Source organism: Oreochromis aureus, linkage group 19 (assembly GCF_013358895.1).
Source record: "Oreochromis aureus strain Israel breed Guangdong linkage group 19, ZZ_aureus, whole genome shotgun sequence".
Classification (NCBI taxonomy): domain Eukaryota; kingdom Metazoa; phylum Chordata; class Actinopteri; order Cichliformes; family Cichlidae; genus Oreochromis; species Oreochromis aureus.
The window spans coordinates 9,036,423-9,059,294 of record NC_052960.1 but is presented as its reverse complement, the minus strand read 5'-3'; the positions used below and the strand labels follow the sequence as shown (position 1 = coordinate 9,059,294).

At 40.8% G+C, this 22,872-nt stretch overlaps 1 protein-coding gene across 1 annotated transcript; it reads right to left on the bottom strand.

Moving 5' to 3' along the window:
* Window positions 1-56: 56 nt before the first annotated feature.
* On the bottom strand, window positions 57-21,423 carry trip11 (thyroid hormone receptor interactor 11). The gene is made up of 21 exons (XM_031733476.1): window positions 20,802-21,423; window positions 17,525-17,601; window positions 16,517-16,627; window positions 15,899-16,201; window positions 15,706-15,774; window positions 15,457-15,622; window positions 14,905-15,231; window positions 14,660-14,700; window positions 13,974-14,072; window positions 13,548-13,748; window positions 10,242-13,280; window positions 9,956-10,096; window positions 9,453-9,646; window positions 8,870-9,033; window positions 8,585-8,688; window positions 8,297-8,396; window positions 7,139-7,220; window positions 6,441-6,555; window positions 3,520-3,642; window positions 1,645-1,789; window positions 57-1,555 (listed from the first exon to the last, which is right to left on the bottom strand). Exons 1-21 carry the CDS (start codon window positions 20,938-20,940, stop codon window positions 1,341-1,343), a joined length of 5,955 nt encoding a protein of 1,984 aa, XP_031589336.1. The 5' UTR covers window positions 20,941-21,423; the 3' UTR covers window positions 57-1,340.
* Window positions 21,424-22,872: the final 1,449 nt, after the last annotated feature.

Here is a 22,872-nt window from a genome sequence, read left to right as displayed (position 1 = left end):
TCTCTCTCTCTCTCTCTCTCTATCAAAACGGTAAAAATGACAAGATGCACACAAGCATGGGGTCAACAGTGGTACCTTTATTTGATGTTAAAATCCCAATTAATTCACGGGTACTAAACTTAAGTAAAGCCCATCAAAGTCCGAGGCAACCCGACTCCTTTTAGACGCCCAAGTGTTTCAGATTTTACATCTACAAAAATTCTTTTCAAGGAGGATTTACAGTTTGTACATTTAATCATTACACCTGGAGAAGCCCTGTAACATTCCTTCTGCAGCAGCTGACTGATATCTATACAAAAATGTAGAGCAGCTTCTGCTACTGTGGTCCTTCTAAATGTGCAATTTTGTAAATATATATTTTTTATATTATTTTTTACAATCCTGATTATAGAACTATGAAATTAGGGGGAAAAAAACGCAGGCACTTTTTTACTTCCACAACATCCTCAGTGCCTATAAATAGAAAACAAAATAACACCACCCATTTTTACACATATATATAACTATATAATAGTACTTTACTTAAACATAAGAGCAGTCTCAAGCTTCCGATCAACCACAGTCAGCAGTTATAGCCATAATTACAACGCTTATTGCATATCACAGTCTAGCCGTCTGGAAAAGACAAGATTTCTGCAGAAATGTCTTTATGGTTTTAACAGATGTACTGAACCACATAAATCTCTATGCAGGCTGCCGCTGCCAGAGTGTTTCAGGCGAGTCCTGGATAAGAAACAGCTCACTGCATTGCTGAAAAGAAAAACAAAAGTATTCAACAAATAAAAAGTAGTTCCAAGAAGGACGTGTTTCCTCTTGCTAACAGAGGTGATGATTAGATCTAGCCCACTTGTTTTGTACTGCGCAGACGGAGCTGAAAAAGGTCACTTGTGTTCAGATGTGGTGCGATAAATAAAAATCAGAATGTAACTCAGATGACCAGATCTTTGAAAACTCTCCCTCCGAATGCCTCAAAACTTTCAAATGCTCCGATCCTGCATCATTTTTGAAGGTAGAGTCTCATCATTGATCACCTATCAATAATTCTGAGCGGGAAACACTTTCACTGGTGTGTAAAGGGAGAGTCTGTTGCATAGAACAGTAATTGCAAGTGAAACAGAATCTTAAAAAAAACAAAACAAAAAAAAACTAATAACTTCTGTTTTAATCATCTCCCCGAAATGGTGACATTAAGCCTTTGTGAACGCTCTGCTCATTTATTTTTGCAGAAAGTAAAGAAAGCAGCAAAAAGAAGCAGATCTGCTCCAAGATCTCAGTCTTTGTAGTGTAAAACTTGTGTTGGCTAAATTAAGACATCTGTGTTGCACTCCTCACAGGGCTGATCACTGCTTTAACAAGTCTTTGAGCACGGCTCCACCACTGGCCTCAGCTGAGACCGGCACAGGAGTGAAGGTGGGCAGGGTGTCAGAGATGGGCTTCATCAGCAGGTGGCCTCCTGGGCCCCCAGAGCTGGAACCAGCCAGCAGAGGTACCGCTGCAGAGCGAGGGGCCAGGAACGGATTGGAATCACCGGCTCGCTTCAGGGAAACTGAAGCCCCTGAGAAGAAAGAGGCTTAAATTTAAATAAAGCTGGATGTGTGAAAGGAAATAAGAAGCAAGTGTTTTTCTTTTAAGTAGGCCATTTACCTGCGGCCATGCTGGAAGTGCCGCTGCTGGTTCTTCCCGCGGGTGGGGCGCTCAGAGGCTTGATGTCATGAACCGGAAGCTTTGGTGCAGGCAGAGAGGGAGTCGACTCTATCTCCAGGAATTTCACAAACATCTCAGAGAAGGACTGCAACAACAAGGAACATGACAGTGAGTGAATGAGGCATTTTACTGAGCCAAATGAAGAAATTCTTTCTGAAAACCAAAGTAAAGAGCTAGCATCACAGTACCATCCTGGTAAAAAAAAAAATAAGCTGAAATTTTCAAAAAACGTATTCTGTAATTCTTTAAATGTGGATTCTTCACAAGTACTAATATTAAGAAAGCATTTATTTTGCTGAAAAAGCAGCTTTATTTTGTAAAGGGTTTTATATGTAATTGTTGTTATCATCTCAGTCTTTTGCAGATTTCCATTGCACTGTTGTGTTTGCACTGTCTTGTGTCTATATCATTCTGTTCTGTCTGGTGTTGCACTGTCTTTGTGTTTTTTTGCAATTTTTGCACATTGAACTTAATGTAGTCCTGTGTTGATTGTTATATGTCATATGTAGCACCATGGTCGTGGAGGAACGCTGTCTCGTTTCACTGTGTACTCTACCACTGCACTTTCTACATTTTGAGGACATTTTAGAAGTTCAGACCTTGGATCGAGTCTGCCGACTGTTTTCTATTTAAAATAAAGGCTAAAAAGTGATGTAAAAAAAATAGTAGGACTGTGGGTTTGTGTGTTCATGTGTAGGGATGGGTACCGGTGTCCGGTGCCATCATAAAAGGTAGTAACCAGACCGAAAAGCAGCGCACATTTTGGTGCTTTATTTCTGTGCTTTTTTTTCCTGAGATGTCATATACTTCTAGCCAATCATTTTATCTTTCCAAGGATAGTAGGCGGGCCCAGGTACGTACGTTCTTTTAGAGCAGAGCTACAGATTAAAAATGCCCAAGGCGAAGCGGTCAAAAGTCTCGCTACTTCACAGCAAAAGATGCAAACTCAGCAGCCTGCAACAAGTGCTTTAAGGTGATACTGTGCAAAGGAGGTAACACCTCGAATCTGGTGAAACACCTGGCGACGCATAGCGTTTTGTTTTTTTTAAAGCCGAGAAATGCACTGTATTTGATAGCTTGCTGCAAGACCTCACACGGAGCACATCTACTGCTGGTGTGGTGCCTGTTATCGGACCCGGAGTTAGCAACATCCCCCAAGAACCCGAAGAGTAGAGTCCTGGCCCCTAGTGTAGCAGAAATGATGACGGATGATGATGGCAGCAGCAGCCGTTCTTCTCTGCGTGAGTAGCTTAGCCATATAGCTCCAGAGAAGGCTAATATGATCTTTTAGCCAAAAAAAAAAAAAAAGACCAAACAGCTAAACATGAGAGGTTTTAGGACAAAGTTTGTGTTTTCCATTGTTTAAGCACCGGTTCCAACCACAGGAGGTGTGTTGTATCAACAGAAAAGGCCAACTTGGTTATCATTTTGCAGAAAAAAAGAGACTGCTAAAAATAAAAACATAAGAGGTTTTTGGACAAAGTTTATGTTCTCCATTCTTTAAGCACCTGTTCGAGCACCGGCACCGTTTCAAAAGTACCGGTTTGGCACCGGTATCGGATAAAACCTACGCGATACCCATCCCTATTCATGTGTGGTCTTCTGTCAGAATCATGACTTTTCGTTATTGATTTTGTTTGAGCCTAATTGTAATTGCGGCTATTAAGTACAGAATTCTTGTCAGTATTTCTCTTTAATGAATCCTGTGTAAGTGCTGAGCTTCATGGTGATGAAAGACAGTTTAAGGAACTGTTGGGTTGGGTTCCATTCTTCAGGGCAAAATATATACAGTGAGAACTGTGAATCATTTCTTACAGAGTTGAGCCCTTGGCCACTGGTGGGTCTCTGTGGAGTGTTTGGGACACTTTGTGCTCCTCTGCTTCCCAACCAGCTCGATACCCATCCAGTAACACCGTGGCCCCTGTCCTCCTCCAGCATCTGTAGGTAGGAGAAGTGCAGATAAATATTTAGGATATTTAAAACAAATACACCGATTTGCTATGATCAAATACACAAAATAGACTTAATTCTTATTTAAACAAGCACAAGGATGAACAGCGCTGGCAAAGAAAAGGTGACACTGATGATTCAGGCTACTTTTTGGGATTTTCTTTGTCACAAAGTTTTCTTTCCCTTTCAGCGCTTGCCAAAACTTTCTGGAAAGTTAACCCCTGTCACTTACTCCAAGTCCAAACTTTGTAGAAGAAGCTTTACTTGCTATCGCACAGTCCTACCTAATCAGAATCATCAGTTCTCTGGCAGGATTTAACTGGACAGAACCCATATAGACTGTATGGATGACAGCATAAGGCTTAAAAAGGGACAAGAAAGGGGGTTAGCTCCTCTACAGAGACAGATTCTGAAAACTTGCCTGGTTTTGTGGGACACTTGGCTCCCATAAACACGAGTTGAGTGGAAAATTTAATTAGCATTAACAGGAAATGAAGAAGAGACGAGGAAAAAAGTAGAATGATTTCCAACACAATAAAATGGCTCTTCTGAGGAGTTGTAATCGCATTGCCCCTCACTCTGTATCTGTTTTCTTTTAGGAGTGTTGGGTAATATACTTGGAGTACTCTGGCGGGAGCCCTGTGGGAATCGCGCCAGAGTACTTCAAGATCTGGACAAGAAAATGCTTTTTTTTTTTCCAGGGCTGAGCTCCGACAGGATTTTCAGGGACTGCTGGAGTCAAAAGAGACTGTTAGACAACTTTGTAGATCACTGAACGATATCTGAAGGACATCATTCCGCAATTCATCCTGTCAAAAATTTCAAAAAGGCCTGTTGACAGAGTGTCAGCGTGACCTGTGACGGAGAATGCAAACAATGGAATCAGCCACTGAACTAAACAGACGCTAAACTAACAGTGATCAGCCTGACATAAATGTAACATCTTGTGAAGCCAACATAGGTAAATATTTTTGCCAAAAGTGTGCCAACGCAGTGTTAACGGTGGAACATTTAAAAATACTACACAGGTGCAATTTTGCTGCAATTAATATTTGACTCATTTTAAACTCAACTTGCTGGAGTTCCTTCAACAGAAAAAGGTGTCGCTGGAGAAAGCTGTATTTTTAAAATACTGATGGAAAAGGGAGTGCAGAAGGCTTTTTTTCCCCCCATGGCTTGTGTAGAAATTCTCCTTTTTTTTTTTTCCCTACTGCTACATTCGTCTCCCTCTGCAAGTGCTGTCTGGGAGTCCCATCATCCCACGTGGCAGGAGATGCTCACAAACTCAAGCCTGCAGCACTTTGCATATCTAACTTTCCTGTTATCATTATTTCATGTGACAAGATCCCAGACACCACTGCCTGAAACGCAGCCCCAAACCATGACAGAGCCTCCACTGTGTTTCACAGATGGCTGCAGACACTCACTGTTGTTCTGGTCTTCTGACCTTCACTGTACTTATTGTTGATGACTGAGCCAAAAAATTCAAATTTCATCACTCCATAAGACCTGTTGTTACTGATTTTCAGTCCAATTCTTGTGTAATTTGGCAAACCTCATCCTTTTCTCCCCCTTTCCCTTCCTTAAAAAAAACAATTCTTGACATCCACATTTCCACTGAGACTGTGGTGGCGGGTGTGGTTTTGGCTCGGCTGCAGGAGGAGATGTGGAGAGGAAGGTTCAGAGGTTCAGTGTTAAGGAAAAGCCGAGTGGCACAGCTGTCGCCGATCTTTTAATCAACCTCATGTATTTATGCAGTAGCATGTTAGGCATGGACACTCATGGAAGTACAGACAGCAGCTAGCTGATGATTCTGACTGTGAATGCACATAAGAGTGAAACACACCATGCTGGAGTATAAAGCGTAAATATAATAATAATAGTGAAAAGATGAGTCCATGTGTGAGTGTTGGGGAACACAAAGTAGACGAGGCCAATCTGATGAGGCTTCAGTGAACAGTAGATGGATCAACTGAAGGGCCAAATGCATCTCTCATGTCTTGAGGCCTTTGCTCGATTTCTTTTCCCATTTCTTAAAGACATGGCATTCAAATACTGTTCAACTGCTGTACATAATATTTTGGTCCTGGCACTTCTTTTGTTTTCCACATGTTTTTGCAACATGCTGCTAGTATCAAAATGTCTAAAGATAGTGTGTTTTGTTGAATTGCGTATAATGTGTAGACAAAACTAGTTCATCCCTTGAATTAGGTACCTTATAATGCTGTAATGGTTCATAGGTCGTGTGAAGTGGCTAAACAAACAAACACACACAAATACATTCCTCTGAAAATGGACTGAAAATGATTGAAGAAAAAAAAAAAAAAGAAAAAAAAAGGCAGCTGATGTCCAAAGAAAAACTTTGAAAGACCTTCAGATTATTGGAGAATTATTGCCCAAGAGCATTTTAAAATAATTACAACAAACTGACTCCTTGGAAGGAAAATATGAAATGATGAGGGGTGGGTCAAGAATTTTGCACGTATAAATCTTTAAACACTTAATTCATTTGGCAAATAACCAACATTCAACATTACAAACCTTTTAGTGATTATTGCAGGAAGCATAAAGATGTTAAAAAGTGAGTTTTATTTTTTATTAAACAGATTTTCATTTTTTGGTTTTCTACTAATTCAACAGAGTTTTAAGAGAAGCAAACCAGCTGCTAACGGACAGACACTGTCGCACTGTTGTCACTTCTTTGCTAACAATGCTTTTAGGTAATTGGACTTTTTGCAAAAAATCAATGAAACAAAATGATTATTGTCAGTCCAGAAATCTCTCACCTTTTCAACATCTTCTCGGTTTAGACCCAAGACACTTCCCATGAGCCTCAGCACATCGGCACGCTTGGTTTTGGGCGAGTGGAAGTATCCCAAGAACAAGTTACGCATCAGGACCCTGCAGAAAGAACAACATGGGCAGCAACGTTGACTGATGATGTAATTCAAGGTTTAAAAAAAACAACAACAAAAAAAACCAAAGATGTGGCTATGATCCATTTTTATGCAGCTGCATGAACAATACCTAAATTCAAAACGCATCAATCTTCATCAAAGCTTATTTATAGCACTAAACACTATACTGGCTAGAAGGGTACATTTCTTTTCCATAATTGCTGCAATCCTTTTAAGACCACGTATCTCTAAAATAATCCAGTTTCCGTGAACTTAGTACAATTTGGAAGGATTTATGTTGCTAAAGATGGAAAGTATTTTTTTCAACCTAGAAAAAAAAGAATTCAATCACTTCAGTTTAACAGAAAAGGTTTAGTTTGATTCACCTGTTTTTCCCTAAATGGGAACAAACTGCTTCAATCATAAACTTGATCCTCTCAATTTCAAAGTTAAAAAAAAAAGAGAACTTGAAACTGGGAAATCTACCTGAGGATTTAAGAATAATCCATTTAAAAACAATGGAAAAATGTAATCATAATCTAAATAAACTGGAACTAATATTTAACAGAAATGTACTTGAAACTTACTTGTCTATTTTTCCCTCTGTGCTGTTCAAAAGGTTCATGAGTTTCCTCTGTGCCTCTTCCAGCATCTCCTGCCTCACATCCACTGCAACATGGAAACAAACAGAGTGACAACTTTAACAGTAATGTTCATGCCTCTGCTGTACATGGGCCACTTTGTGCCTCTTGTGTTTCAACATCTGCAGTGAAACCACAGTGATACAGTTACAGACTCCTCTAATCCTTCTTGATTAAAAATACAACAGCGATTGCACAAATACAACATTTTTCTATTCCGTTTATTAACAGATGTAACGACAAATGGCAAATGACAAGCAATAAATTGTACTATTTCATAGGAAATTAGGATAACACAACAATAACAAAAAATAAAAATGTGTATGTTTTCTGGCTGCTAAGGTGGAAAATACAGTGCAAAAAAATGTTTGGCAAAGTCTTAAATGAGTCAGAAAAACTTTCAGCAAGCTGTTAGTGTTGCAAAAAGATCTGGATTTACAAAGATTGCAGGCTATTTACTTTTCTGAATCTCAGATATGTTAATCTGTGGTTCAAATGACAGGCACAAACTAGAGCAATGCTCCACAGACATACCAAAGCTAGACTGTTCAGTGTGTTCTCACAGTTAATCAACTATTTTTAGACACAATGTAAATTTTCATATAGGTGACTGATTTGTAAAGAAAATATAGAGCCTCGTATCAGGTCTGGACAAAGTCTGAACAGCCAGAGAGCAGTAAGAAAAAAAACAGTCTGAGAATTTGCCGTGATGTAATGTTCATATCTGATAGGAATGAAATCTGCTGCCGAGTGTGAAACAAATAATGGCTTCCCACTTGAGAGAGTTACAGTTTCACTTATTTGGTCCTTTACTTGGCCTATGCAAGGGAGGTAAGTGTTTCTTCAAAGGCTGGCAGATGCCTTCCATACGATCTTTAGAAAGTGCTGTGATCTTTAAACCGAGCCAGCCAGCCTTAAAGACAGCCGTTTTATTGCAACCTCACGAGGATTCATTTTTCAGTAAAGCTGGAATGCTGAGCTTTATACAGTCTGATAAAGACACCATTAACACAACATTTATAGTTGAGGTTTAAAAAAATAAAAAATTTAAGAAAATAAAGACATGTTGAAGTCAGTAGGTGAAAACGCTTGGCTGAAGCTCACCTTGTTTTTTCAGCTCCTCAATTTGTTCCTCCTTCAGATCGAGCTGATCTGTGAGACGAGATGCTGAATCTAGAGCAGCGTTGGCTTCATCCAGGTTCATCTGACAGAGAAAGTTAGAGCGGTACATAACGTTTGTCTTACTGATTTTTATTAATGTTTGTCTTCAAAAGATAATATGAAATTTTGATATCTATCAACTTTAAAAAAAAAAAAAAAAAAAAAAAAAAAGTAGCTACTGATGCTAATCACTGGTATGATTCTCTGATAGGTGATTGGCTGCTGGTTTACCTGGAGAGCAGAAGCTTGGTCCTCCAGTTTCAGAGCTTTTCTTTTCCACTCCTCTTTCTCCTTCTTGTGCTTCTCAAGTTCTGCTGAGTACATGGCTTTCTCTTCTGTCGGAGAAATGCAGATAAGAGTATTACTAAAAGTAATCCAAAAAGGCATTGCCGGGTACACCAACTGTAAAGTGCTATGAGGAAAACACAGTTTTAAATATTCCAGGATAACAGATACAATTATCCTGCTCGAGTCTTGTCTAAACAGCAAAGATCTCTTTGAAGCCTTCAAACTCGCCTTGTTGGAATTGCTCTAGCACCATCTGCAGGTTGGAGAGTGACACTGCATACTGGTTGACTTGTTCCTGAGAGGTTCTGAGTTGGGCCAGCGCATCGTCTCTCTGCTTCACCACCCCAATTAACTGCTCCTGCAGAGACTCTACCTGCATGCTGGCCTGTTGACTGGAAGAGAGAGGACGGGTAAGTAGAAACACAATAAGAATGACACTAAAATAATTTTAAAACGTTTTCATGCAAAATTATTTTAGTGTCAAACAGCAATGTTGGATCCAAATGAAAGTAACAGTTTTATAATCAGTAAATAATTAGTTGTCAGCTAGTGGGTCAAACAACACTTTAGTTTGACAAAAAAATATTTGATCCTACCAGGTTTAAACCTTTTATGTAAAAAGGTCAAGGGTGAAGAAAGCCTACTGTAGATGTGTTATTTCTATGCATTTCCGCTTCCTTGTCAATGAGAACAAAGTGCAATATACATAAAGAAAATACCTGAACTAATTACAGTAAGTATAGAACAGTTCCTGGTGATTTTATCAGTCTTTAATCAAACCTTTTAAAACACACATTAGTTTTATGCTAACCTGGCACTCTCCACAGCACTTGAGGATGTTGTCAGTCTGTCATCCAGCAGAGCCACCTTCCTGCGGAGCTCTGTCTCTCTGTCCTCTGCAGCGAGGGCTTCTCTCGTGTATGAATCTTCAATCTCCAACAGGTGATTACGCAACCGTTCAAGCTCCAAGTTTAGGCGGTGCTCTTTGTCTCTCACATGTTGGAGCTGTAAACAACCAAACCAAACCAAAAAAAAAAAAAAAAGATAGCTTCAGCAGAGTGCCATTTAACTTGAAGCAGCCATGTCTTATTATCAAACAGACAAGTATTTACTTGACTATACTGTTATAGGGTATATATACAATATATACAAGAGATTCAATACTGCAATAGTCTGAGTATTTAATGAATGAAAACAACAGAGCATGTATAATGATGCCCGATAATTAAACTTGGTAACCTGGATGGTTCCATATGAAGTTACAATACCTCCACAAGTAAAATTAAGGGCGATGGGTGAATATTGTTCTCTTACCTCAGTCTGTAATGCCGTAGTCTCCATTTGCTTCTGCTTGAGTGCCATCATCACCTGATCCCTCTCCTGCTGAAATGCCACAGCTTTGTCCTGCATGGACTTCACTTCGTTCAGGAGCTGATTCAGCTCACCAGATTTACCCTACAAGAGAGCAATAAACAGTAAATCATAAACAAATTTTGAAAGAATAAATGACAAAGTTTCCTGTCTAAAATGACGCTGATCAATGAATTCCATTACTAAAATGCGTCAGTATAAATTCAACCACAAAAAAAAAGTTACTGACCTGCTCTTTGTCTTTGAGCAGTTTCTCCACAGTGGCAGCCTTCTCGCTCATCGCACTCAGTTCAAACTCCTTCTCTCGCAGCAGGAGGGAAACCTGCATGTTAGTTTCCTGCAGAGCTCTAAACTCTGACTCTTTCTCTCGAGAGCGTGCAGCAACCAGCTCGTTCTCCTCCTTTAGCTTCTTCACGTCCATCTCAAGAATGAGCGCACGCTCTTTGAGGTTGGTCACAGCCTGCTTCAGAACCTCGTTGTCATTCTCACGGTTACGTAGTGCTTCACTTACTTGAACTAGTTGGTCTCCTTTGCTTTTGATGAGCAAGTCTTTCTCCCTCACAGACCTCTGCAAGGCCTCCAGTCTCTCTCTGACCTGTCGAGCCTCCTCTGCCTGACTTCGCTGCTCGCTTTCAGAGGCAGACGCGGAGTTGGAGAGTCTGTGGTTGTTTTCTTGAAGAGTCCTGATCGTGTTTTCTTTCTCAGTCAACTGTGCTTTTAGTTGAACAACTTCTTGCTGTATCTTCTCATCTTTTACAGCGGAATCTGGCTGATGGCTTGGAGCATCAGTACTGAGAGAAGAGCCACTACACTGAGTGGCTATGACTTCAGGTGTCTGCGTGACGCTGTCCAGTTTGCCTAACAGGACATCCTTTGTGCTGCTGAGCTGGGTAATGGTTTGTTGAACCTGTGCGAGTTCCAGACTCAGACTTCCCAATCTCCTTTCCTTCTGCTCGTAATTCTGGACCAGTCGAGCGTAGTCCACTGAGAGCTTTGAGCTACAGTCACTGTCGGCAGAAACCTGACTCTGGAGTTTGATCAGCTCCTCGTGCAGCTGAGCCGACTCGTGCTGCATGTTCTTGACTGTTGTGATGACCTGCTGCTTCCACTCCTCCATCTTCTTCACCTGTTGCTTCAGTGTGTCCCTCTCCTGCAGTAGCTCCTCAAACTGGTTGCTGCTGACCCCTCCAGAGCCAGCACCGGGCTCTCCTCCTGAGGACTGCAGGACGGTCACCAGCGTTTGGCACTTCTGGGTCAATGCATCGATCTCTATGTCCTTCTCCCTAATAATTCGAGACAGATTCTGGATGGTCTCCTTGAACATCTCCTGGCTTCCCGAGGGATCGCTCATGTTAGAGAGGCGCTGATTTTCCTGCTGAAGCTTCAACAGGGCTGCTTCCTTTCCGGCCATGATATCCATGAGGCGGTGATAGTCGGACCGAAGCTGGCTGTTTTCTCTGGTCTTCTCGTTAAGCACGGCAATCACTTGCTCTCTCTCCACAGCGTATGCCTGTAGCTGCTGCTGTAAGAACATGACATCCTGGCTGTGTCCGCCTCCCATGGAAACTCTGGCATGAAGTGCCTGAATTTCAAGATCCTTCTGCATGATCATCTGTGAGAGCTTTCCCACTTCGTCACGAGAAACCACCAGCTGATCCAGCTGCCTGGTTAGTGAGAGGTTCTTCTCATTAAGCTGGGTGATCTCAGTCTCTTTCTCCTTGATGCCCCTCACCAGTCTTTCTATATCTACCTTAGACAGGTCGTGTTTCTCATTGCCATTCTCCTGATTTAGGGTCTGAGTCTTTTCCTCCTGCAAGATGACCTCTCCCTGCACAGACGGAGAGTTGGCTCTGCTCTGACTCTCACTAAGCTGCTCTACAGTTTGCTGGAGGCGGGTTATCTCTTCGTCTCTGGCCTGGATGAGTCTGTCGTAGTTTAGTGTTGTCTGCTGATGGTGAGCACGAGCCTGTTCAATCTCGCTCTGCTGAGCCTGCAGAGACTGTTGAGAGAGAAGTAGAGAAGCTTGCTGTTCCTCAGTGGTTCTCCTCAGAGTCTGGACCTCCTCTTCCAGGGCATTACGGGAGGATTTGAGTTGGGTGATCTCTGTCTCCAGCTCTGTGATGATGTCCAGAGTCCTGGGCTCAGCCAGAGGTTGAGGTCTGCTCTGCTGATCCCTGAGGCGGTCAATCTCCTCTTTCAGATGGCTGTTCTCCTCCTTCATACCTCCCAGCTGCTTATCCTTTTCATCTAGCGACTGTTTGAGTGTTTCAACTTCCTTGGTGAAAACTGAAACCTTATTATCCAGCTCTGTCTGTAAATCTGCAGCATTTTGTTTTAAAGTGTCCATAAAGACATCTTTCTCTTGCAGCAAATCCGTCAGCTGCTTCTGCCCTGCAACTGTGATCGATAGCATCTCATTGGTGTCTCTGTGGTCAGCTGCCACCTGCTCCACATCTCTTTTCAGCTGAGCAATCTCCATGTCTTTCTCCTGGTTTAGTTTGATGGCACGTTCATGCTCAGTCTGCAAAGCAGAGGCGTCCATAGATCGAGCTCGAGTTAACTCCTCGATGGTCTGCTGGTACTGTTTTACCTGTTCTTTTAGTTTGTTCTCAGCCTGCGTCAATTCACCTTCGAGCTGATATTTCTCCAGTTTTAAAGCTTCAATACGAGTATCCTTCTCCCTCACAACCCTGTTCAGAACACCCTGGCTTTCCTTCAGCTGTCTGGTTAGTTCTTCCACTTTACCCAAGGTCTGCTCATTGTCCGCCTTGAACCTCCTGTTCTCCACCTTCAACTCATAGTCTTCAGACATCACCTTCTCGTGGGAGCGCCTCATCTCATCCAATTCTCTCCTGAGGTCTGACAACTCTCTCTCCTTCTCTGCTAGCGCCTCATTAGTACCCTGTGCCTCACTTGCTCTTGCCCCTCCTTCATAAAGTTTTGCTTTAGCAGCCGATAACAGCTCCTCTTTCTCCTGCAGGGACTTCTTTAGCTCGCTGACCTCTCTGCGTGCATCCCGGCTCTGCTCCTGTGCGTGTCCCAGTTTGTCTTTTAGCTCTTTCACTGTCCGTTCCAATTGCTGTTTCCCCATATGCAGTTCGTTAAGGGTAAAAGCACTCTGGCTCATTTTCTCTTTTTGGGACTCCAGCTCTTGCTCAAGTGCCCTTTTCTGGTCACTGGATGTGTTGAGCTCTGCAGTCATTCTTTTCAGCTCTGTCTCGGCCTCTTTCAGCTGTCCAGAGAGCTGCTCTTTCACTGAGATCATATGCTAAAGTAGAAAAACAAAGTGTTAATATTGTCTCTACTGTTGGGCTTTGCTGTATCAAGTTGGACGGTATTTTTAGTTTTTTCAAAACAAGACGTTTTATTAGGGTAAACTATACAGACTGCCGAGGAAAAGGCTGAGTTATTTATTGTATGTTTTTCTAATCAAGTTAAACATTTTAAACACTTTGACACTTGATATCAAACATCTCTAAATAAGATGCTGAAATAAACAATAAACAAAGAGATAAAGCACCAAAGTCACGCAGACCTGTGTAGCTTCCTGGTTTTGTCGGTCTAGTTCCTCCAGTTCAGACATCAGTGTGTCCCGCTCCTCCTCAGTAGCTCTCAGGGCCTTTTCTCTCCTCCCCAATTCTGCCTTCAAATCATCCAATGACTCCAAATCAGACTCAGCTTCATTTCTGCTGACTAGTTGTTCTTCTGCCACTTTAAGTCTTTCTTGCAGATTAAGCTGTGGACAGAAAATCAGAAACTCACTTACAGAGACTGAGTACCTTCCGCAACCCATTATTGGCAGGAACCGATCAACAAAACCACCTTTTGTTTTTCTTTGGTGACACTGTGTTGTCTCAGTACAGTTTTTCTTCTTACCACTAACTGACACAATTACACCGAAAACAAAGTCAAATAAACTCACGGGTGACTAAAATAATATTTCTGTGCAATATAAACAAACCTTTTCTTGTTCCAAGTCTTCCTTTTCTTGTCTCAGTGCTCCAATAATGGTGTTCAGTTCTAAGATGTCTGCATGCTCGACTTCTTCCTTTGGTTCTGCCTAAAGTTAAAATAAGTCATTAAATTAATTGGAGAAGCTTATGGAGGTGACTCCGGCCATTAAATGCAAAAACTGTACACCATTTAAATGTATCTGTTATCCCCATTTAGGTCTTCATCTTGTGCAACTCTCTTGAAGGTCTGTCTTTCTTTGGTGTCACATTTGTCATGCACTAGATCTCCTCTTTCTTTTTCAAAGGAATGGTACACAACCTCCTTGAATGTGGCAAGCCTGATCCTGTTTGCACTCCTGACCTGATGTGTTGACTTTGTGCTTAGTCAATGCAAGCTTTCCATTTGAGACTGCTGTTTGATCTGAGTCACAGCTGGAAACAAATCTTATCACGAGTGATGATCTTCAACAAGAAAGCTGAATCAATGTGACTGAAGTCCATCACAAAGTGTTCAGGATTGAAAATCCAGTGTAAACAAAAAGCAGCACAAGCACATGAAACAGTGCAGCACATCACCAGATGACAAGATTAAAAGATAGGTAGCCAAACTTACACACAGGTACAGTTTTTGATTTTATAGCCAGAGTCACACAGTATATACAAACATGTGCATATTGCTGATCTTCATGCTTACCTCATCCAGGTTTTTCAGTCTCTCTATTTCCTTTTCTGCAGCTGGAAAGTGGACATTTTAGTTAATATACAGATGCAATGGCTTAAAAAGTGAAATCTATGACAATTTTCTGCATCTACATGTGATCTATATACAGCTCCTACAATACAAATTAGAATTAGCTATAGCTGCAACATCAATAAAGAATGTTAATTAAGCAGATAACACATCCATATGAATAAGCCATAATTTAACACAATGAATACCTGCAAGGCTATTTCTTAACATTTGGATCTCGTGGTCTAGCTGGGCTTTTTGCAAAGCCTTCCCCTCCTGCTCTTGAACTCGTGTCTGGAGCTCAGCCACGGAGGCCTGCAGCCGCGTGTAGTTCTGCAGGAGCCCGGTATTCTCTTGCTGAGCATCATCCTTCTCAAGCTGCAGTGAGGCTTGTATCTTCTGTGCCTCCTCCAAACTGGCAGACAGTTCGGCCAGCTGCTTCTCACGCTGCTCCGCTGCTTCTTGCAGGGACTGTATGGTTTCATGGAGTTCATGCAGCTTGGAGGTGTCTGACACAGAGGTGGGCTGACCACCACCTGGAGAAAATTATTAAGAGGAGCAAATTTATTTGTGTGTGACACCAGAGTAGTGCAACTAAGATACTTTCTCTAATAGAACTATTCTACGTCAGATGCATTTAAATATGTGCGTAGCTCTAAGACACTGTAAGAATTTAGGTCATAGCAGATCAGTGGAGCAATGAACTCTCAAAAGTCCCTAATTGCCCAAGCTTCCCATCGTTATTCCAAAAAGGAGCTGACCACTCTGAATCTGTTCCTCCAGCTCCTCTATCCTCTCCTCGTACTCTGCCAGCTCCTGCCTGTGCCGCCGGGTGACATCTGCCAGCTTCTGTCGCTGGGCATCCTGCAGAGCTGCAAGTTCATGCTGGTGTTCATCCACCTCACGACTCATCTCATCTCGAAGCTCCTGAAATGAAAAACCCACAGCAGCAAAGTTAGAAAAATGCAGTATCATTTGTACAGACAACAATAAGAGACCATATCATTTACCTTAATAGTCCTTTGAAGCTTGAGAATCTCACTGTGGTCGCCATTACCAGCTCCTGTTGCTGTTGATGCCTGTTACAACAAACAAACAAACAAACAAACAAACAAAAAGTGTGTTCATGTGGTTATTTTAAAAAAATATTCAAAAGGTAAAACTCATCTGTTCCATAATCATCTAATTCTTCTGTAGTCTTACCTGAGACATTCGTCGCCAGTGTGCTACCTCCGACTCCAGACGCATGACTTCTGTCGACAGCCTATTGATCTCTTGCTGCGACCAGATCACATCGCTGAGGTCCATTTCTTCACCATGGAAGCCCTGGTGAGATCCTGGGTGACGTAACAGGAAAGAGGAAGCAGAAGAGGAGGTAGTGGACGATGACGTAGTGGTTACGGGCAGCATCGCAGGGCCAGCTGAAGCAGACTGGGCTGATTGCTGTAGCTTCTGGACTTCTTCTTGAAGCCCACTCTGCCGAGCTTTCAGGTGACTAATCTCCACCTGAAAGGACAAAAATTACAAGACTTTCCCTTAAAAGACTTCCAAATGAAACTGGGTTTGTCTTAGTCTGACAAAGCACAAACGGCGAGTTTGATTTAGGCAAGACATACATGTCTATTTAGAGCTGAAATTCCTTTCTTAAGTAGCTTTTCATTGCAGATAAACTCCTAATGTTACTGCCACATCTGCAAACAGCGTTCACATGTTGGCGCATACAAAACATTTTAATACATCTAAAAATGAAATAATGTGTCTTAACCACTTTTCAATCTTCTCTCACTTAAAGCCAACACTGTTAAATTCATGTGTACATACATCTTTCTGCTGCAGGAGGGTCCTGTATTCTGCAGACTGACGCTTGATTTGGATCTCCGCTGCCTCCAGCTTCTCCTCAAGCTCTGCATGAAGCTTTCGCAATCTCTCATACTGCAACAAAGACAAATCAAGGACAAAAGACCGAAATACAGAAACATTCAGCAAATTAGAATGTATTTACAAATTTTATAGGGATCACAATCAACTACAAGGCAGACATATTGGATCTCAGAGACACTAAAATACTGCATTTTCCCCCAAAACTAAACCAACAATATTAACCCATTTCTGTCTATTTTACAACTTTTCCATCTACTTTTTTTCAGTCGCACTGAGCTCCAAGCTTATTTAATCCTTCCAGAGACTTAAATCTGATTGTGACCATAAAAAGCACATCGCAGAGTACATAGCCTTATGTTTTTATATGGTTAAGTGCTGGCCACAAAACAGCTGGGAACAGCTGTAGCTTTGAGCAACTGTTACTCAGAAAGGAAGATCTAATGTAGTACATTTGTCCAGTGCTATATTTAGCCACAGATTACAACGCATTTGTAAGAGTATTTAAAGCAGCAGGATGGTGTGTGAGGGACTCAAAATCAACAATAGGTTGATTCATGGTAAGAAAGAAGCATACAATGTTTTTCACTAATGCGTTTAATAGTTTTGTGGGAGCTCAATGTCACAGAGGAATAAGCAATATGAAGCAGTGCATGCTAGTAGGTTAAATTCACTGTTGGCTTATTTATCTTAATTGGCAGGAAGACAAAATACAGAATGCTGCTAGTTTTATTCATTAAGGAAGGACCTATTGCCATCTTTAAAACATGATTCTATAGTACTGATAAAGTTCTACTATGATTATGAAAGCTTTGATGAATTGAGGTACAAGCAAAACACACAAACCAAACAAACCCACGGTTAATGATATTAGTTTCACATTTCCTGCTATGACAAGTGAAAAGACTTTAGCCAGAAAAGTTTATAGTACTGCAGAGTGAAAAGACTAACCTCAGATTTCTGAGCACCAAACGCAGACTCGACTTCAGCCAACTTGGAATTGGAAACCTGCAGTTCCGTGGCCGCATCTGTAGTTGCATGGGGGAAAAAATGCATTTAAAAAAAAAATGTAGCAGTTTCAAAATTATTCATGATTCAATGTAAAAATAATGCAGCACATGATTGAAATCTGTTGCGTCATTTTAGTTATACAAATACAATAAACACAATAAAAACACACTTGTGCATTACTTTTATGCAGATTTATATAGACATGTTTTGTTTTTTGTAATGAGAGGGGCTTTTCTGCTTTATCCACCATAGTGCATGTAGCACATTTAAGTGATTCTAACTGGAGCCTAACCTTGCTCACATGATAAACAAACATGCTTGGCTGAGCAGGCTGAACATTCCTCGCCATCTTGTCTGAGTTATGTGATCTAACAGCTGAAGGAATCTCAGCCAACACATAACATTCATTACAAGACACATCAAGCCTCAGTTAAAGATCCAGCAATAAAAGTTTACTTAAAAGTCCTTCCTGCAGTGATATCAATTCATTCTTATTTTTTTTTATCTAGAGCTGTGAGTTGGAAATCTGTGGCCAAAGTTCTCTTTCTGTCAGCGTTTTATCATTCATCGATGTTTGCTTTAGTAGGATGACACTTCAGGGTTTAAGTGGGTAAGGTTGATGAGGCTCTTCTAATCCAAAGTAACTGCATTTTAACACTATGCCCAACACTGGCGAAACAGTCCAGCAATCAGTATTTTCACATTATGCAATATTGAAAATAAATAAATAAATAAATAAATAAATAGACTCTCGGCTCCCTTTTTCATATCTAGCGACCGATGAGTTCAAAACAACACTGACAGGAAAACTGTTAAAGACTAACTAGAGTTTAAGTCTAAGTTAAGTTAAGTCAAATTAGTGATGATGAGTTCAAAAACCAGATATGAACCCAAATATGAGCAATTTTGGAAATCAAACAACGCCTCTCTATCAGTGTTGACAACATGCTGCTAAAACTCAGTTGACAATGAAAAAAGAGGGACCATGTTTGCTTAAAGGCTTGCACCTAAATGAACTCAGAGTTGGAGCTTTGACTTCGCAGATAGCTTCAGACGTGAATCAAGTCGCATATTTGGTAACATGCATTTGTAAAAAAATTAATAAATAAAAAAATTCCAGTTGATAAAATCAAAGGCTGATGGGGAATTAATATGTTTCAACATACAAGAATGTGTCTACATGGAATATAAATAACCAGTGCTGAAGCTGAATAATCCACTAGCGTAACAGGAAAATAACATAATGCATAAGAGGGAAAAATCCACTTTAGGATTCTAAAACAATGTGCTGAATCTACTTTACAGATAGTTTTTGAATACTGAAGATAGTCTGACCATGTTCTGATAGCACGCTGCACAATAGCCATCAGTCTAATCAGGCAACAGTCAGTTTGAAAGAGACACCTTTTTAACTGCACCACACCAAAATCACTGATACAGACTTTTGTGTTACAATAAGCGAACTCTGCTGTATTTCTCCAATCCATATGGCCATATTCAGCTGCTCTCATCTGGAATTTATTTGTCAGTTTACAACTGAATTGTTATTTTTAAATTCAGACATTACTGACTTTAATGTACCATTGAGAAAATTTTGACTGTAATAAACACAAAAGGAAAATTTTATTTTTTCAGGAACTAAGAGTTCTTTCAGTCAACACATGTCTGTCAGAAGCTCAAACTTAAAGATAGTGCTGTGGTGGTGTGGAAATGCAAGTATGCAAGAATGCTACCTACACTGTAAGTCACAGTGGCTGTTTCAGCCCTTCAACAATTTGGAAACTTTTGGAACTTTTAGTTCACTGCTAATGGATGTAAAACTCAAACACTGTTATCATACTAGCTGTCCCACTCATTCAGTGCCAAACAGAGGAGCTCCTTTTAAGACCAAAAAAAGTTGTTTAACTTTTATAGACTAATAGCACATAACTATAATTATATACAGCACAGTATGGATTGTTTTGGGGTTTTGTTTTTTTTGTTTTTTTTACATCTAATGAGGACTCAGACAGTCACAGGTATCTAATTAGATACGCAGATATTTTACTGTAAATACACAAGAATACAGAAATGCTTGCAATTTATTTGAACTTCTAAAGACTTGCATGAAAGGCCTTTTTAAATTTTAACTTTTAAATTGCATTGTACATTGTGCTTGATACTGAACTCAAAATTTTCATAACTCTTAATAAACTTTCAGAACTTTTAATAAACCAATTTGTTTATATTTTATCCTGCATTTTGAATCAATCACCATTTTAAAAGGTATGCATCCCTGTTTAATACATAGCTAGGTAGTTCACTGTCTATATTATGTGCTGCTGTAAAGCACTAATGTTATTATTTACTGGAAATGGCCTATATCTCATTTGAGATTAATTCCAAACACCTAACAAAGTAAACTACATTTACACACTGGTTTGACAATTTATAGCGAAACTCTAAGCTGAAAGTGACAGAGTTTAACACAACAGCGCTACTGTAATCGTGATGTCAGTTAAGTTTAAATCTTTATACAAAGAAGATGATTCAACTTCAGGTTGGAGTTTGTGGTGGCGTTAGAGTGAGCTGTGCTGCAGTGCAACTCGTTTCTGATCCTGATATAAATGTTTGTATAAGCACTGTGCAGTGTGTGAATGTGTGAATGGGTGGATGACTGAATGTAGTGTAAAGCGCTTTGGGGTCCATAGGGACTAATTAAAAGCGCTATACAAATACAGGCCATTTACCATTACTATATTATTTTCTGAATTTCTTTCAACAAAAGTGAGTTGTGTCTGTTATCTGTTGTGTCATATCCGAAATGCTCAGTGAAAGTACAATTCAGAGCTGAGGAGCAACCAAAAAGTTCAGATTTTCTTTGTGATGAAAAGGTCTATTTCGTCAAGTATTATCTTGTGTGGGTCACGCAAAAAAGCAATTGATGTGTTTCTGCTCTTTCTGTCGCATCTGAAAATTAGGAAATGCACTGCAATATAACCCATTAACTGCAATATAACCATAAAGTTAAACAAGTCCATCTTCTACACAAAACTGAACACTGAAAATGCTCTTGAACCTAGGACTGATGTATCAGACAGCACAGGTTTTAATTGTACATCATAATTTGGAACTGAAAAGCATGTCTCATAGAGGTGTAGAAAAAGCCTCACTCAGGTGTGCTCTAAAGGTGATGTGGACATCGCACGGATCAAACCAGGAACACAAACAAACTTACCTCCGACTTCTTCTACACCCTCCAGCAGCATGTCTTTGGTAAAGTTCGATATCTGCCCGGTGAAAGATGACAGACTCCCGCTAACCTGGCCCAGAGACTGGCCGAGGCCGGAGCCGATTCCCCCCAACCACGATGACATCTTCGGAGGAGACAAAAACCAAACAAAAACAAAGCAGGGCCGAGGAGCACAGGGGAGCTAGCCTAGCTTAGACTCGAAAGATAATACAGCTTGCTCGCTCATCAAGCTCAGCTGGAGACTCTCAGCCACGGGGGGGACCCGTAAATTCTAAAGTCCAATTTCTTTCCTGCGTGACAAAGTCGCTTTCCAAACCGACAGAAGCTCATTTAGCAAGCACAGAACCCGGCTAATGACAGCTGGTCGTCCACACGAAGTAGTTCCTGAAAACCGGCGGACATAATATCGAAGTCTGACAGCTAATACCTGAGATGACGACTTTATGTTTGAGTCTGTGTCGTCTGCGGTCAGCCTGAGAGGAATATTCAGCGAATTTTTTGGCAAGTCTAAACACCACAGCGACCCAAAAGTGCCACCTCGACTGCAGCCATTACCGACTCGACCGTGGCGAAGGGTGTCAAGTTTGACGTGGACACCGCACACGACAGCGGTGCATTGTGGGATACTGGAGGACCAACACACTGAAGGCGCGTTCAAGGTCCCGAAGAACACCAAGCGTTGCAGTCTCATTTAAATAGTTTATTATAAATGGTGTAAATTCCACAAAATACACTATACTACTACTATATCTTCTTTTTATAAAATGTAAAATATTATTAAGATAGTTGATTAATTATTGTCAAATAAGCAGTAAGCTACAGTTAGTTTATTACAGTGCTTATTTCTTCCACTCAGTATTTTGAGCTTATGGGAAAGAGCTTTATCGAAATGCATGCAAACATATATCGAAAAACAGTATATAAGGGAAAAGCAGAGCTTGAAACTCAGTATTTGGTCTGATCACCTTTATTCTTCAAAACAGCCTGAAGTGTCTTAGGCAAGCTTTATTATAATTTCTTCAGACAGTCTTCAGTTCTCCAGACTTCTTGAAGGACCGTCAAAACCCTTTTTTGGATGTGGACAGCATTTTGCTCCATTCTGTTTGGAGATGATCCCACACTGCTTCAATAATGTTGATGCCCAGGCTGTGGGGAAGCTAGTCTATGTCTGATAGGGTTCCACTGTCTGTTTTCCTATCCAGGTATGCTCTTACACTGGCAGTGTGTTTGGGATCATTGTCATGCTGAAATATGAAGTCGCTGCTTATCAGATGCTTTCCAGATGGTGGCATGGTGGTTCAAAATGTGGCTGTACTTTTCTGTATTCATAATTCCATCAATTATAACAAGATCCCCAACACCACTGAATGAAGTGGCACTCCAAACCACAACAGAGCCTCCACTCTGTTTACAGATGGCTGTGAATAGGCACTGTTGTACCTCTCTCTTGACCTCTGGTACACATCAATGATGATTTCAACCAAAAATTTCACATCTGGATTTATCACTATTATTAGACCTGTTGCCACCGATTTTTAGTCCAGTTCTTCGTTAAGTTAGCATACCTCAGCCTTTCTCCTTGTTTACCTTTCTCAAAATGACAGCCACACTTTCACTGCAACCATTTCTCTGGTCTTGTGCCAGGTCTTTGCAGTCTTTCCTGTTTCTGAAGGGCATGACCTTCAGATACTGTTTGTCTGCTGTAGACAGGCCCATCACTTATTCTTTTTGTTCTGCAGTTTTGCCTAATTTTTTAAGGATACATTGCTCACCATGTCAGGATATGCTGAGTTTTCAGCTAACAACTCTTTGGGAACCATCTTTTTGGTGTGAAAACCCTTTTTTTTTTGTCTGTCAGACTGTGTTATCACATCATCCTTGCATCCTCGATTCATCCTTTTGTGTTCTTTATAGCCCCCAGAATTTTTATTCAGTTCATCTGGACCTATCGTTTTCACTCCTCAGACTTTTAAACTGAGTGTTGTGCAGAAGATCTGTGAAGGTTCCCTTTCTGTTGCTTTGCGGCTCAAACAATGTGACAGAGAAGAGCCAGTCT